Source organism: Diadema setosum, chromosome 11, assembly GCF_964275005.1.
Source record: "Diadema setosum chromosome 11, eeDiaSeto1, whole genome shotgun sequence".
NCBI lineage: Eukaryota > Metazoa > Echinodermata > Echinoidea > Diadematoida > Diadematidae > Diadema > Diadema setosum.
Window position 1 is genome coordinate 6,041,832 of NC_092695.1, and position 17,110 is coordinate 6,058,941.

Below are 17,110 nucleotides of genomic sequence, written 5' to 3' on the forward strand. Positions count from 1 at the left end.
TAAATAGGGTTCTCCGGAATGTCATTTTGTTGTGCTGTCTGCAAAAATTCAGCCAAGAAACACCAGCACTTATTTTTTGTGTATGTGACAATGATATTCGTGTTTAAAATGACCTGAATTCTGATTCTTGTCATCTTGATCGCTAGCAATGAAATTAGTGTTAAAAATCTCACCTTATGGCTTGTCCTTCTTACATGTCCTATGAAAGGTCTCAATGAATGTATATTCCGTGTGTAAGACTGGAAAAAAAAAAAACAAGAAATGCCGGGCTCAAAGAATAAATAATGCTCTTGGCGTTGTATAATCAGAAGAGTGATAGTGAAACATCGCGTGTGCGACCGTATGGCATTGATTTTACACGTATTTGCTACATTAATGGACATTCAAGCATATTAACCCCCTGAACTGACCTTGGAATGCAATTATCAAGACGAGTAATGGATGAGCGAATGTGTGCAGCCTAGGTTCTGCTCCTTGTTTTGGGGGTCTTTTTTTTTTCTTTCGTCTTTTCTTTTAATCAAATTCCCTTTCAGCAGTCAGTGAGAAAATAATATAAAATGCATTTTGCTTTGCCTGTTTAATACATTACAAAGATTTTGTATTTTCTGTCCTCAGTTGATTCAATTTGCTGTGCTATTATTGAGTTAAAAGCACTGTTTGTTCATCGAATACTTTTTGTACGATATCACATTTTAAGCTTGAATCGGCATATCATACTCTTACTAACCAATTAAATAGTGAATTCTGAAATCTCTATGTACACTGGATATCCAGGCCACCAGGTTTCCGTAAGGATCGGGTTAAATTCGACTTTTTTAATAGTTCTGAACTAACTACAATTATTATTGTCAAGATTAAGTGTATACACACGCACACACAATCTTATCATGATCGTTGTCATATTCTTATCATTATAATACATTTAACATTTTGTATATTGCATTGTTTTCCCTAGAACGAGGATATATCACTATCGGTCTATCTGACCGTTACAGCGGCCGTCATCGTGGTTTTAGCACTGGTGAGTATACATACATACAGTTACATAATATATATATATATATATATATATATATATATATATATACACACATATACATAATATATACATATATATATATATATATATATTTTTTTTTTTTTTTTTTTTTTTAGTGAACAATCCATAAGTGATTTTGACGTCAAACACTTGAACGGGATAGATAGGTCGTTTAATAGTGCGGAATTCTACTCGCTTGAAATCAATTTGAAAAGTTGTTTTTTGAAAACATGACTCTTCCAAACAGCATGTTCTTCTGGCATCTGCTGTTCAGGGGGAAAAAAAAGACGTTGTGTTTTTAAATCCTACTTAAAATTTCAATACTTCTACACTACAGTATTTTTAGTGTCAAGTTTCTTTTTCAACACAGATTTCATTCACTAAGATCCGACCTTATCTTCAGTACTTACCTTACAAACCTCACTCAAATCTATCCTATCTCTCCATCTATAATAATTCATCCTAAATGACTGTGTTTGCTGGGTGTTTTTAAAAATCGGGGGGGGGGGTTCGATTTATTGTAATCAAATAGGTCTTTTTGAATCAAATTACTGAATTCTATTTAGAGCGATATTCGCAAGTGCCCATTATCTATAAACTCATAATGTTTCATTTGCATTGTATTCTTGCTTGTCTGAAAGTGGAAAAGAAAAGACATTATGATATCAGGTTATGTCTAAAGGGTGTGGGGGGGGGATGAAAGAGCCTTAATGAGGAGGCTTTCAAACTCCTCTGGGATTTTATCATCGCCCAATTACGAGCAGTTACATTCTTTAGATTAATCATACCTAAGCCACTCTCGTCATAAAATACGACGCGGTGCGGCAATCCACTTTCACCGTTGATGTATATAGGCGGCGTTAATTAAAGCTCGCTCCGCAGTGGCTCTATCAACGAAAGAAAAAAAAAAGTGTCGGGACAATGAGAATTTGTCTGACCTTCGTACGACCCTTGCACAAAAAGATGTGGAAGCGAGGTAGGACGATACCACTTTTAAAAATCTAATTTGTAGACCTATGAAAAGGGAAAGTCTCAATTCTCATGTCCTTTCTGTGTGCTCAAAGCAATGTCAAGGGAGATAACATTACTGTGTAACGAGAAGCAACGAGAAAAAAAATTGATTTACACCATATCATAGCTATAGCGTCAATGATTGATATAATGCGCAAATGCAAAATCCAAAAATGATCAGTTATCATTAATTTAGTCAGACCTTTGGATGATTTTTTTGTTTATTTGGTTAGATCTTTGGATCATTAGTAAGAAATTGAGAATAAACATTCTCAATTTCTTTCATTACCATCATGAGTTATTGTCTGCTGTCTTCTTAGACCGTTTCCCCTGTATTTTCTTTCCTACCTTTCCTCTCTTTGTTTTCCTATATTTTTCCTCTTTCTTTTCTTTTTTTTTGGGGGGGGGGGGTGGAGGGGAGGGAGAGGGGTAGGGAAGGGTGCTCCAAGGCAGCTAAACTACTTCCGCCTTCCCGCCCCAGTTTCGACTCAGCCACCATTATGAGCTCACTGATGGGAGAGCGACACCGAATCCCATCTTCCAATCAAGGAGCATTAGAGGCGAGACGGAGAAGAAGGGGGCGGGAAAATATGCCACGGAAAGATCCGGCTGAAAATCAGCTGTCGTCTGCGGACGATTGAATCCTCCAATTATGACGTAAATCAAAGACAAAAGAAAGGACAAGAAATCAACTTCGGAAGGCCCATTACTGTAGGTTTGGAAGCGAAGTATTTTTTGGGAGGATGGATCATAATAGAGGCGTCTTCCACATGCCATGGCCACAGGGCACAAAGCTAATACAACCACCTCTTACCAATTCTGACGTTGATTTCTTTGCAACATCATTGACAGGGCTGACTGCAACAGTTGATAGTGAAGGATGAAGAAAAATGTGCTTTGGCATATTCGGAGCGTTTGGTAGGGTTCCTATAATTTTCTTAGGATGAGGACAGCCCGTTTTTTCATGATAAAGAGGGTGTAGAAAGTATGACATTTTACAATAACTGTAGAAGGCCTGAATAATGTGTTTCACGTTCGACAGTTTTACAGTCACGGAATTTAAATACCCAAGTCACTTGTTATTCCATGTTATATAACGCCAACATTTGTGACGTCATAAGCGCCATTGACAAGATATGCATCGGACTCTTGAACAAATCGATGGTCTTAAAGATGTGCAAAGCTTTAAAAGTGTTAAATGAAACCTGCTAATTAACACTCTTATAACAAAACGTTGTCTTTAATCTTCGTAGAACTATACTTTCAGCAACTTGTCGAATTCATTCAAATTCATGCTTCTTGCGACGAGCTCTTTTGATAAGAATTGATTGACAAATTGACCTTCATCGATGTAAATAAGCACCGATTATTTAGTATTTGAAGTAACAGCCATGATAAAAATCATGGGCATGCATACTCGTTTGGGATTCGAACCCACGACTTCCTGGTAGGCGACACACCCACTGGACTGCGAGAGAGCTGCCGCCCGATAGCCAGTTATGGATCTTATGCCTTGTCGCAGCGGGTCACTGCATATTATTCAAATTAATAATTCTTGCGTTGAGTTGCTTTTATTGCAACTGATAGACAAATTGCCCTTCATCAACGTAAATAAGCATGGATTACTTAAGTGTTAGGAAGGGATGACAACCAAATGCTTATTTCTTACGCAAAATGCCAACAAGTCATGACGAAATTCATTTTGGGTGATTATAAATTCGTGCTCATCAAATAACACTAATGTTAGTGTCATCAAGTGTAGGATATCCTGTCCTGTATAAAATTTTTTACAGTCCTACAAATTCACATTACCTGTCAATGTTATTGCTTTCTGTTGTCACGCCACCGTGTTCCGACTGTAAGACTCGACCATCTCATCATCCCTGTTAAAAAAGAAATAGCTCGTAGGCCACGGTACCGTTTACGTCTCCCTAGAATAACAGAGCATTCCTTGACATTAGCTGGCTACATAGTCACGTGGCTCTTGTTTTATAGTCCTGATAAATTTCGCATTGACGCGTTTAAGAGGTGACTGAGTAAGATCAAGTGAGCTGATGTTCGTTGGCACCTCGTAAATGACGTTGATGGAGGAGTTATTCTGGCGCGCATCCAAGAACAAAAAATGGCGCACATCACAAGTTGCTTTAAGCACATCGCAGAGTGCCAAGAGGGGATTAGGTGATCACTTTCTCTTCGGGCATGTTGGGGTACCCATCCAAAAAGGAAACGTTACTCATCGAAAATCATGTCTCCTGCTTTTTGATATCTCGCAACATCATCTCAGTTCTCATAAGTCTCGATTTTTACCTCGCTTTCTTCTCGTTATATAGAATATCGCCATTTTGCCATATTCCCGGTAACAGATATCTTCCAATGTGTATGTGCGTGCGTGCTTGTGTGTGTGTGTGTGTGTGTGTGTGTGTGATTGTATTTCTGTGGGAAGGGGTCCTGTCTTCTTCTTTTTTTTTTTTCGTAAACGTTCATCTTCATTTTGACTTACTCCACAATCATTGACTGCCCATTCCTCTGCCATACCCTGAACGATCTCCAATTCATCATCGTCTTCTTTCGGCCCTCCATCTCACGAGCGCGCTTCCTCTTTGACGAAGACGCAAATCTCAGTCCAGGAAGTGCGGAATGATGGAAAGTCCTTTCGATGTAACTTACCGATTATTATCATCCGCCTTCCACAGACAGAACTGAAGGGAAGGTATAGATACATGATGTGACTGACTTGTATCATCACTAGCCACTGCTTTTCAAGGCGTACTCATTGTCTTGTCTCTGTGATTCTGGCTCACCAATGGTTGAATTAAAGCTAAGGCTTACCCCAGCAAGCATCTATTGGCTACGTTGGCCAAACTGAAAGCAATTTGCAACGTCGCGACGGAAGAGCAATAGATAACATAAGCAAACAAATAACACAGAAAAGAAAAAAATCCGAAGCCCGCCAAGGGAATTGCCAGACGATTTAGAGCAATCAGACGAGAATGAAAATTATGCCTAAGGCTGAGACTGATGTGGCTTTTTCAAAACGACGTCGAGGTTTCGTGTCTTTGTCTCACCCCATCATCGAGTCGCTTTCGGCTTAAGTCCCCATGGCCCTCGGGTTGGGCCCCACTGTGGGGCAGTGGAAATCCAGACGATTCTGCGTTTCGTCCCGTGAGATTACTATACTGCGCGCTCAGACTCCTGACGGATTGGCGGGGACGAGTGTAAAGCCAGTAGACCATTCCGTAAACAAACACCGGGAGAGCCGCCGTCGACATCGTGGCTGCCAACAATGTTTCAATTTGAGATGGACACTTTTGTTTTCTATTACCCTGAAGACTGCTTCGTTAATGTTAATTTTCAGCAATGATTGCGCTCACGTCCGGTAATGGATGCAACAAATATTAGCCCTACCCCCCCCCCCCAAAAAAAAAAGAAAAAAGAAAAACCACCAACCAAACAAACAAACAAACAAACACAAACAAAAAACAAAAAACTGCATATACTTGAATATCATTTTTTTTTCATACAGAACTGTAGTATTTGAACAGGCATCTCTCGAATCTTAGCATGGTAAGTCATGATAGTACTTGTACAAAATACCACATGATCATGACGTACAACATTTAGTTCACTGCCAAGTCAAAATTAACTAGGGTATGTTAATCGATTTGGTATGAACCAGTCAAATTTCACCTAAATAATCTAGGAAAGTTTGGACACTTCTTTCAACGAGACTAACCCGTTACGTTTTGCGTGCTGGAATGATTCGTGCTAGGGGCACATTCATTTTGTGCTAAGCCCGTTATTTTTTCAAAGTCCACATGGTTCCTTTGGCTCACTGTCTACGGGCGGAGGAGCCACTTTTACCTGGAGTTATGTCAATATTGACAGACTCGTCTCCGCTGGTTTCACTTACCTTTTAACTTTTGCCAATTTCCCTCTCTCTTTCTTCCCATGTTGTTCTTCTGCTAATTGTTCGAATGTTTCCTCGTGCTTTGTGTCGTTATTTCGGCATTGTCTTCCGTGTTTCGTCAATCTTGTACGCTAATCATCGGTAGTTTGCTCACGCTGTTATGCTTACAAGAGGTTGAGTGGATTTGCAGAAGGTATTTCCACGAGGGATGCGGCCAACACCACGTTTCGATGGCACCCACACTGATTACATCTAAAAGCCATGCTTATCGTATGGATGCATTCTCCACAGGGGTAACGGAGTGTATTAAAGTGAACAGTGTAGTGTTCATCTAATTGCAGCATAAAAACAAAATATGGATATTAATTGCTTCATGAAATGACGAGTTTAATTGCAAAATGAGTTACGCATTATTTTCAAACATTTTAAGGCATATCTGAAGTCCTCCATCAGATAAAGCAAACTAAAACTTTTGTAATGATCAGTTAATTGTTACATAACAACGTATATTCTTAAAGTTATGATTAAAAACATCTCAGATATTTTATTATTTTCTTTGTTTTGTTAGCAAGTTTAATCGCAAACATCTCAAATTGCTAGGAATGGAGTTAGCTCGTTTTGAATCAAATTCATCAAATGGAAATGTAATGTACATATCGTTTTGTAAAGAGAGAGCAGGTAGGCCTACCGGAGAGAACAAATCCCTGTTCGTGCGCGCTCCTGACAAACATTTTCGGACTCGTTGCCAGTAATGGTGTCTATACATAGCGACTTCACGAAGTAACTGCTTCAGGGTCACGTGCCACATCTGATAGCAAAGTGTGGAAAGGCAGATTCTATTCTTATCCCTCTTTCCCCGCTGTTGCCACCAACAAAATATTGACCGGCCTTTCCAAGGGCGCCCTAAAGCTGGACTAAGCAAATCGAGTGCGTGGCGACATCGCGGGATTCTGCACTATGCTTACTGGTAATCTCTCGGTTCAGGGCCTGTCCGTATTGGCCAATTAATAATGACCTTATAGTTTAATATACAAACTTATTTGCCTCCTAGGAAACAAATCGCGGAATTCTTACCAACTAAATACCCCTGCACGCACGCACATACCCATTCAATCCCCTCTGTCAACCTTGTCGTCACACACACACACACACACACGCACACACACACGCACACACACATACACACACATATGAGCGTACAAATACAGATAGGCCTATAGATAATTACATAATGTATGCGTACTTATGTATAGGTGTATGTATGTATGTGTGTATGTATTGTGTATATCATAATTATCCCTAACTGGAGATTTTCAAATTATAATTAGTATAGAAGGGACTTCAATAGCCATATGCTCTTATCCAATATAAGGTTAAGGTATTGCATCAGGATTTCGTGTAGAGAGAAATTAATCCAGTTCGTCTGGCTTTATGAGTATTGTAAAATTGGTAATATCCTCAAATTTTTAGTCTGACACTGAATGCGATACAGAATACAATATTAGGAGATATTACAATGCTATATAGGATACCATCTCTGAAGTGGTGTAGTCTTGATCAAATTTTCTTGCCCCGAAAATTATTTAAATAGACTGTATGTATAGGTATTATAGATGTTTGTCTTTTGCGGATGGCATATTGATTTTTTCTTTTATTATTATTTAGTGATCTATTTTGTTATCTCTTTATGATAGACTAAAATGTCAAAAAAGCAGAGTGTTTAAATCAATTACCTATCCAGGAAACATTATGATACTCGGATCATTCATTCACCAAAACAGGCTTCATAAAGATGATAATGTTTCAGCACCAAAACAATTTATGAGAAGAAGTGACAGTCGAAACTAAGGGGAGATAAAAACAAAAACAAAAAAGGTAATAAAGAAACGATTTGAAATGTTTATCTCTTCTTTCTTTTTTTTTTTTTTTTTTTTTTGTCGTCAGAGTATGTACAACCGTAACATTATTTTGAAGTAATACAATGTATGTCAAGGAAAGTTATATATTTCCTTCGATTTTTTTTTCTTTTAATGGTGATAATGTCAGAAATTGTTCTCAATGTAACTACTACTGATGCCGTGGTGTCGTATTCCTCCTATGGCTCTTCAGTTACACCAGGGCCCTGTTTCATAAAGCTGTTCGTAAAGTTACGAACGACTTACGAGAGACTGGTGATCAGTTCCTGTGCTGAATTATTGAAATTCTAATAAGTATAGCACATCAGAACTGATCACCAGTCGCTCATAAGTCGTTCGTAACTTTACGAACAGCTTTATGAGACACCCCAGGGATACTTGAAACGGACAACTCAAAGTGTGCAAACGCTATATCGGATGAGAAACACGGAGACAAATATACTTAGATCTGTAGATAGTATAGTGTTGGTGAGGTGGAGGCGAGGATTGGGCTTTTCCCGTTTTGTGAGATACCAAGAAACCACTTATGAAATATTGTAGAACATACAATCCTAAGAGGACTTCAAAGTTCATTTGATGAAAATCGGTTTAGGAATGGCTGAGACATCTAGAAACAAAGTAAAACAAAGCGATCGTAATAAAAGATGGGTCCCCAATTAGGATCACTCTGTTTTGGATATCCTCGGCCATTTCAAAACCGATTTTCATCAAATAAACGGTGAATTCCTCTGGGAATTACATGTTCTTCCACATTTCATTAGAGTTTTCTCGTTATCTCACCAAAAAAAAAAAAATGTGAGAAACGTGAAATTAGGTCTTAACCAAAACTCTAAGCTCTGTCAATAAGTTCCATTCTAGATAATAATACATAGTGAGGGAAATTGCTGATGGCGCATTTGTCGAGGGTTGCATCACATTACGCATCTTACTATGTCGACTGTCATGGCGGGCTGTCGTTTACATCATGTAGAGTCAACCAGTCATTTTTCTCTTACATTATTCGTCTTGGCTATCGCGTCGGTGATAATACACAATCACGTCATGCTTCGGCGCAGCGCTCGGCAATGCGAGACGCTCCCTGGTATTCTTGGCCAATCGCCGCTGGATGTAAACCATGCATGACTATACCCACACATTGGTACGAAAATTAATCTCGCACGACGAACCAGCCGCTGACTGGTACACATAAATCAAGCCTTCATACTCTTGACTTATGTGTTGCCATTTATACACGCAAAGGAGACTTCGCAGAGAGTCAGTCCAACCGAGCCAATCCGAGCGATAACATTTCAAACAGACCTCAATGCTTATTGAAAAGACCTGCGACTGTATATACATTGGCTGACTAGCTCTACCCCTCATAAAAACGAGTAGGTCGGACTATTAAAGTGGAATCGTTGCACGACATGGACCAAAATATTGTCAAGTGCGTTCAACTGCTGGGCAATATCGTTGTGGATGTACCGTATACACGAATGTTTGAATCCTAATTAGCTCAAAACCAATAGACATCTTGCTCAGACACGCTTCTTCGAGCGCGTCCTGGTGTTCAGTTTCTCGATTTCTTTTCGACAGCAGGGCAGTACAGATGTCGACTATTTGGCCAGACATTATTGTGTGTAACGTGCTTGTCTTCCTACGTGGAAACAGAGTTGGGTTTCGATTACAATAATACACTCACTGTCACAGTCTATCGGACTCAGAGTCTCTCATTTCCCCTGCTTCTCTCCGATCCTCCTGTCTCACCTTCCCTTCCTTGTCGGATCCTTTGCCTTCCTTCGTATCTCCCTAATGCCGGCGTCACACTCCCCAAAATTGAGCAAAGAAATGTTCAAATTCGTCTCTGATCGTATAAACTTCTTGTCATTCGTGAGGGCTTCTTAAACCATGGTAATATTATGACTGCCGTTGGCCACTTCGTGAGAGGTGACAAAATCTTTTGCAAACCAAAAAAGTAGCCTTAAGATCTTACGAAGGTTCATTTGATGATAAGTCGATTCACATCTTTATGTAGCCTCCTAGTGTGGTCTGGGTGTCATCGTGTCACCCTCTGTAGACGCCATGTTTGCTTTTGCTCTTAATTGGCTTTAAACCAAGTTCGGGGCCAAGTTCGTGCAGAATTGAAAAGTCCATTTCGCGAGGCCATCTTGGGTATATTTTAGGACAGTGTGACGCCACCATGAGAGACATTACCATGTTTCTTTCTTCATCTTCTCTTCTTCCTCTTCCTATTTATGTTCCTTCCCTTCCTCCCCAGATTTTGCCATCTACTTTACGTGTTTATTTTTTATAATGATGGCGTAAATGGTGCATATGGAGCACTGTTTTACAAATGATTAACTGTGCATACTATAAATGTAATGTAATTTGTAAGGAAGCATAAAACAAATACTGACTAAAGCCCTATGTTCAACAAGGAAAAGTAGAAATTACGCGGTGCGTAACATATGTCCCCGCCGGAAGTAGCATTTTGTAACAAAATGTGCAATATAGGTAAAAAATCAAGGTCAAAGGTCAAAGAAGTCAAAGGTCAAAATTCTGTGTAGAAGTTTTGAAGCCCTCACCTAGTGCCATCACATAAAGCAAATGGAATCGAAATTGGGTTAGAAATGGCGAAGGAGTAGCATTTTGTAGCCAATGTACAATATAGGTCAAAAATCAAGGTCAAAGGTCAAAGAAGACAAAGGTCAAAATTCTGTGTAGAAGTTTTGAAGCCCTCAACTAGTGCCATCTTATAAAGCAAACGGAATTGAAATCGGGTTAAAAATGGCGAAGGAGTAGCATTTCGTAGCAAAATGTACAATATAGGTCAAAAATCAAGGTCAAAGAAGTCAAAGGTCAAAATTCTGTGTAGAAGTTTTGAAGCCCTCACCTAGTGCCATCACATAAAGCAAACGGAATCGAAATCGGGTTAGAAATGGCGAAGGAGTAGCATTTTGTAGCAAAATGTACAATATAGGTCAAAAAATCAAGGTCAAAGGTCAAAGAAGTCAAAGGTCAAAATTCTGTGTAGAAGTTTTGAAGCCCTCACCTAGTGCTATCACATAAAGCAAACGGAATCGAAATCGGGTTAGAAATGGCGAAGGAGTAGCATTTTGTAGCAAAATGTACAATATAGGTCAAAGGTCAAGGTCAAAGGTCACGACTGAAATTCTGTGTAGAAGTTTCAAAGCTCCCATGTAGTGCTATCATATAAAGCAAACAGAATCAAAATTGGCTCATAAATGACAGAGAAGTAGCAAATTGAAGATTTTGATCACACACGGACGCACACACGGACGGACGGACGGACACACGGACGGACGGACGGACGGACGGACACACGGACACACACACGTACGGAGCCCGTTTCATAGTCCCCTGCTCGAACTCGTTCGGCGGGGACAACAAAACCAACCAACAATAATTGTATAGATATATAGAATGAGTAGATTTTTAATTCGAAATGTGATATGGAAATCATTTGTCACTGTCAAGAATATGTTGTTATTGAGATTCTCTGATCCATATTTTACATGAACGCATGTTTGGCAATGTTTCTTTCTTTGAAATAACATTGTGAAGTGTTTTCTTACGTGTATACCATAATTAAACATGTTGAATGTGTCCTGACGTGACGAAACGATTTACATTGACAGTATATAGCTGGGACTGGGACTGTCCGAATACACTACGGCCTAATCACACACATTTTCTGCTAAAACTTACGTGTATACTCTGTGTTCTCCCTGAACAGATTCACTTCCTGATGGCGCTGGCTGCCAACCACACCTACATCCGGATATTCCACAAGGACTTGCCGAGCAAGACTAAATATGGCGGCAACGACTACATCGGACACCGCTACAGCGACGCCGGGATACCGTTGCAGGAGCCGCTGAACGTGCAAGACGAGAATACGCATTTCTGAGAGGGAGACACAAAATCTTCTTCCTCATTTTTTCCTTTTTGACTATTTTCCGCTGGTACCAAGGCGCCTTGCCGAATCGAGGTCTTCATTTTGTCTTTTTTGAAGGAGAAAAGATCGAGTGTGACGTCATATTGTTAAGTTTTTAAAATCTGAAGACAGACCCGGCCTTCTGTTTTTTGAGGAATTCTGTTGCCGGCCACGAGGTCAGTCGACTTGGTCAAGCAACGGGGTGAGTGCTGAAGAAATGCTTGGCATTGAAACACACAGGGTTCTTTTGGTCTTTTCACAGCATGAACACCGCTTCGTTGACACGTTTATGTTCTAAAACAGAGTGGGATGCAGTTTGGACAGATAGCAGACTGTTGGTCTGTTTCGCCAAAATTTATACGGTAATATGAGAAGACAAACACGAAAATGGAAGAATATATTCAGGAGATAAAAGTACATCGCTGTGGCCTCCGTGTGGCAAACTGAAGGATATTAAGGCTGAAACGATATGGGAAAAATGAAATAATTACATTCTCGCAAAATTCATACTTCGAAATGCCTGGGCATAAAAGAAAAAAAAAAGAATGCTATAGATGGAACTAAAGAGCAGATGAAAAAGAGAGCATTCATTATTCACTGTCATGATAACAATTTTTAACTAAGCAGGGGTCACTGTACACACCGTTAAAATTTTTGGTGCTCATCAAAAACATAAGGTGCCTTTCCGCCATTTATAAGACTCATATAGCGGTGAATGTATGTACCGCACTCTTTCCTACGAATGGGACTATACTACATATTGATATTAATCAGAGTGGTCATGAAATGTAATATCAAAAACAAGCATACCTATACGCCTTGAATGAAAGTACATATTGGATTTTTAAAGCTATTTTAATCCTTTGTGACTGTATGTGCAAAATTGAGGTAATTTTTACCAATCATGAACCAAAATTGCTGTTTTTTGGAATCTAAAACAAGTAAAGGCTTGATTTGAAAGGACAGAAAAACATATAGCACAAACACAAAATACCTCATAGCGGGATGTCTAGATATTTTTACGATCATCTTTCCCCACCCCTATTCAACATGAATGGCAGAATGATAAAAAAAAAAAACAACTCTGAAATATTTTTACCATACAAAAGTGTGCCATCAATATCGCAAGAACTCCTTTGATTTGATGCAGAGTGCGAGATTGAAAAGTAAAAAGTGCATTGGAACTCTGTCGCCGAGGAAGTGAACAAAAGAAAAAGTTCATTTCGATGTACGTTATGAATGAAAAGTATGGCTAATGGAGTGATCATCTTGTCAAATACTTGACATTATTGGTGTTTGAAATGTGCTGTCAGGCCTTGCTTGGTGTTACGATCGCAAAGTGCAATCCGCAGGAATTCTTATACAAATTGCGCCGGGGACCTCTGTCGAATGACAAGTACCTGGAACTGTATATCTTGGTCGTTAGCAGAGAACTAAATGAAGTTAGTGACTTCTTCGTGTGGTGGAATTGTGAAGATCAGTAGCTGGCTGTACAAACTTTTCATGTTTGACATTTCCGTCAGTCAGGGTAATTACATTGTAAGCAGTTGTGTAGTTGTACACTCTTTTAAGATAGTAAATAGTTTGTTGAACTCTTTGATGACTTTGGATACATAATGCACAGCTTGAATATGAATATCTGTAGAGAATTTAGACTAGCGATGTCAAAGTGTATGTAAATAAACTTGTAATACTATCATATAGAAATGGTGTTATTTATTGTAGCTAGAAGAGTGTATTACGCTACGGAGTGCAAGCTGGTGAAGAATTAGCCGGCGCGGAGTGCGCGCGCACGTATGGCACTGTCCGACCCACAAAATAACACAGTCATAATAGATCGGCAGCCGTTCATCAGCAGTATAGGCTGAATAAAATTATCGGTTGCCATGCGGAGTATTTAGTGAACATAAGATGATGGAAAAACAAAAGCTCAGTAACGAATGTAAGAATAAAAAATGATTTCATTGTCATTCGTGATGTGACACGATATGAATTGTACTTAAAAGGAAATTTAGGCACTGTGAGCTAGTCAGCGTTCCTGTTAAGGATGAACGAATGAGCCGCTAGATAGTTTACTTTCAAAACCACAAAGATATAGACGTCCAGTTCATATTAAACCCACCACATTAAAAGAGTATAACTTATACCCTGCTGTTTCAGGGTGCGATGGACATTTTCTGCTAAGATCCAAATTGATTTCAAATCGAAGGGTGTGGAGTCAGTCTGTTGTACAAAGGGAAGATGATATCAAAATTGTAACGCAAGCCTTATGACGCCTGTATGGCGCAAGGGGCGCTGTGGCCTAGTGGATAAGACTCTCGACTCCCAATCTGAGGACCCGAGTTCGATTCCCGTCCAGTGCTTACGTCCTCGGTCACGATGTTTTTATCTACAATGTCCCTCTCGACCCAGGTGTATAAATGGGTACCTGGCAACGCTATAGGGTAATAATAACGGCAGGGTCCTCTGGTACGGCACTGAAGAAGCGGCACTGGACAAAGAAAACCTCATTATTGTTATTATGGCAGGGTAAGTTTACAATGGTACAGCGAAGAAGTAACCACCAACAGTTACGGAACAACAAATATTATCGTTTACCCAGAGGTAATGCCTGATTCTTAATTCGTACATGAAAAGTAAGTAGCCATTGACTTGCGCGCGCACTTAACTTCGCGCCCGGTTACCTGAGGTGGTCCATTTTGTGACGTAATCGACTCAGAAACGTGGAACATACGAAGTGAGCTTGTAAAATTCTTTCAATGCATTTTTTTTTCTATGTGCAAACCTAAAATATCAGCATAATTAAGGAAAATTATCAGCATTGTAAATACACGTGTGTATACTGTCTCATGTCGATATGCTGGCCATAGGTGAGAACGTTGATGCCACACTGTGATATTTATTTTGGAAAGAAGCTCAGAGTATGATACGTTAACTACAAAAAGAAGCTAAGAGTATACTTTACATGCAAATGTTACAACTACTACAGCAAGCAGTTGCTACAGATAGAACAACACTGCCTAATGCCGGCGTCACGCTGTCCCGAAAGCAGGCAAAGATTTACATAATATCACGATGAAGGAAACGTTCGAATTCGACTCTGATCGTATGGACACCGGGCCCGGATACCGGGTCATTCTTGAGGGCATCTTAAGCCATCGTATGACCGCCGATGGAGTTTCTCAGGCTTCAGCAACAACTTCGTGAGAGGTGACAAAATCTTCGTGTAGTAGTAGCCGGCGTGTTTCCTTCGTGTGTCCTTCCGGGAAACTTGTTTCGTGTAGCCTTCGTGTGTGGTTCGGGTGCCATCGTGTGACCGTCTGTAAGCATCGTACTTGCTTCGGCTGTTGATTGGCTTTTCAGTGACCAAGTTCGGGGCCAAATTCGCACGAAATGAGAAAATTCCATCCTCATATGGCCATCTTGTGTCAGTATTTTGGGACGGTGTGACGCCACTGAAACGGAACATAGAGAAACCACAGCGGTACCTCACAGTGAAAAGTTTGTCAATTTCAAGATACAATGATGTGCTTGTATTCACCACTCTTAAACGCAGATCGTTTACACCGTTCCGCAGGCACACACACCCACATTGCGACCACAGATACAATCACACCGTCTTCACACTTAAACGATAGCATGGATAGGTAATGTATACTTCATAACACACATGGGATATGGATACTTGCGCTCTTATAGCGATAGTAATAGCGAGCTGTACATCGGCGACGCGAACGTTGAGACAACGCCTCCTCCCAGATTTAGACAATGAACATGGCGGCCTCGGGCATTATGCAGAACACCATTTCCTTGTCTAATAGCTTTCGCATTGCAGATCTACAGCTCGCTAATAAGTCGATGACACTGAACAATCCTCTGTTGTGTTACCATACACTAAACTGCGTTTTGTTCTATATGGCAACTGAATTGTGCTGCGTGTGAGAAAGTTGATGTCTTAGGACTTCAGGTAAGTTGGTGACCAACCATCGTATGTTTAGCTCTTTGCAGTCAGTTTACATCTACATTTTAAAAACGTGCGTGCTTTTGTCTTGCTTATTATACTATGCACCGTTCTGTTTGTATTAAAGTGTGTGCTGAATTTACAAAACAAAACAAAACAAACACGTATCATATTTGAGAGTTGCGAAATGTGATCTCTTAATTTTCCGCGTGTACTTATGTGAATAGTGATGACATGCAAAGTGGCGTATAATTCGTCAATGGTAACATAAATTTTGATTATGTTCTGTTGTATTGTTGGCCACAAAAAGATTTGAATATCTACCTATATTATGTGGGCTCATGTGTGATATCTCGATTAACATTATGTCACAATGAAACGATGTAAGCCGAGGCTGCAGTGAGCTGTGATTATGAATTATATTTCTTCCTTTAAGCTCCATGTGATTATAAGTAAGATGTAAGCGCTTTTGGTTGCCTCAAAGCACATTCACACTACGACTTTTTTTCTTTCATTTCTACAAAGTGAATCAGTGTATGATATTGTTATGCGCTCTTTGTACATAAAAGGTGTGCATTTTCTCCAAATCCAGGTGCTTTATCAAGATACAGTCGTTACGTATACGCTTGTCTGTAATGGTGTTTTATTGTTGACCACGTTCATATATTCGTGAAGGATTAGTATGAACGGGTCCATGTGAAGATTTACCAGACTTGTGATTTAATTTTCGATCGATTTGTTACAATTTCAATTGACCATTAAGCTAAGCGTTCGAATAATGAAACTTAAAAATCATAAAACTCACGCACGAAACAAAGTAACTGTCTCAACTGACTGACTGGTGAGTTGATCAAAATAGAGTAACAAACATCATCGGTTGCATACATTGTAGTTGCAAGAACTGACATACAACCGTAACAATGAGTTCACGAAGAAGTCATTTTATCCTTAATGAAATACTACAGTATAAACACCTCATATAGCGTTGTTGCCAAATCACAATTTAAGTGCGCTAAACCGAAGTTAAGATCAACATATCCCCACATTTATATCCATAATCCTTGTTTGTTCCGATCAAAGACATCATTTGATATTAACATTGACGGGAAAATTGAAGGTTGTCAAAACTCATAGCGTTATCACCGCTTGTACAGAAAATTCTTTTATAGTGACACCGTATCTTTCTTACTTTTTAGACTGATGCATTTTTACTGAAATTTATATTTTAATTCTATGCAATTATGCACACTGCGAAATGTTTACTGTCAATTTTGTCAATAGACAAAGCGAAATTACAACTCTGACTGGGCTCACGTGTGATATCCATGACAGGTTTCCT

General features: G+C 39.6%; 1 protein-coding gene across 1 annotated transcript in view; it reads left to right on the forward strand.

Moving 5' to 3' along the window:
* LOC140235136 (neuronal membrane glycoprotein M6-a-like) overlaps positions 1-12,046 on the forward strand; it is a 116,140-nt gene extending 104,094 nt beyond the window's left edge. Inside the window, exons 6-7 of the mRNA XM_072315174.1 lie at positions 956-1,021; positions 11,610-12,046. Of these exons, the coding sequence (XP_072171275.1) occupies positions 956-1,021; positions 11,610-11,783 (240 nt within the window). The 3' untranslated portion in view covers positions 11,784-12,046. The remainder of the gene's footprint in view (positions 1-955; positions 1,022-11,609) is intronic.
* Positions 12,047-17,110: the final 5,064 nt, after the last annotated feature.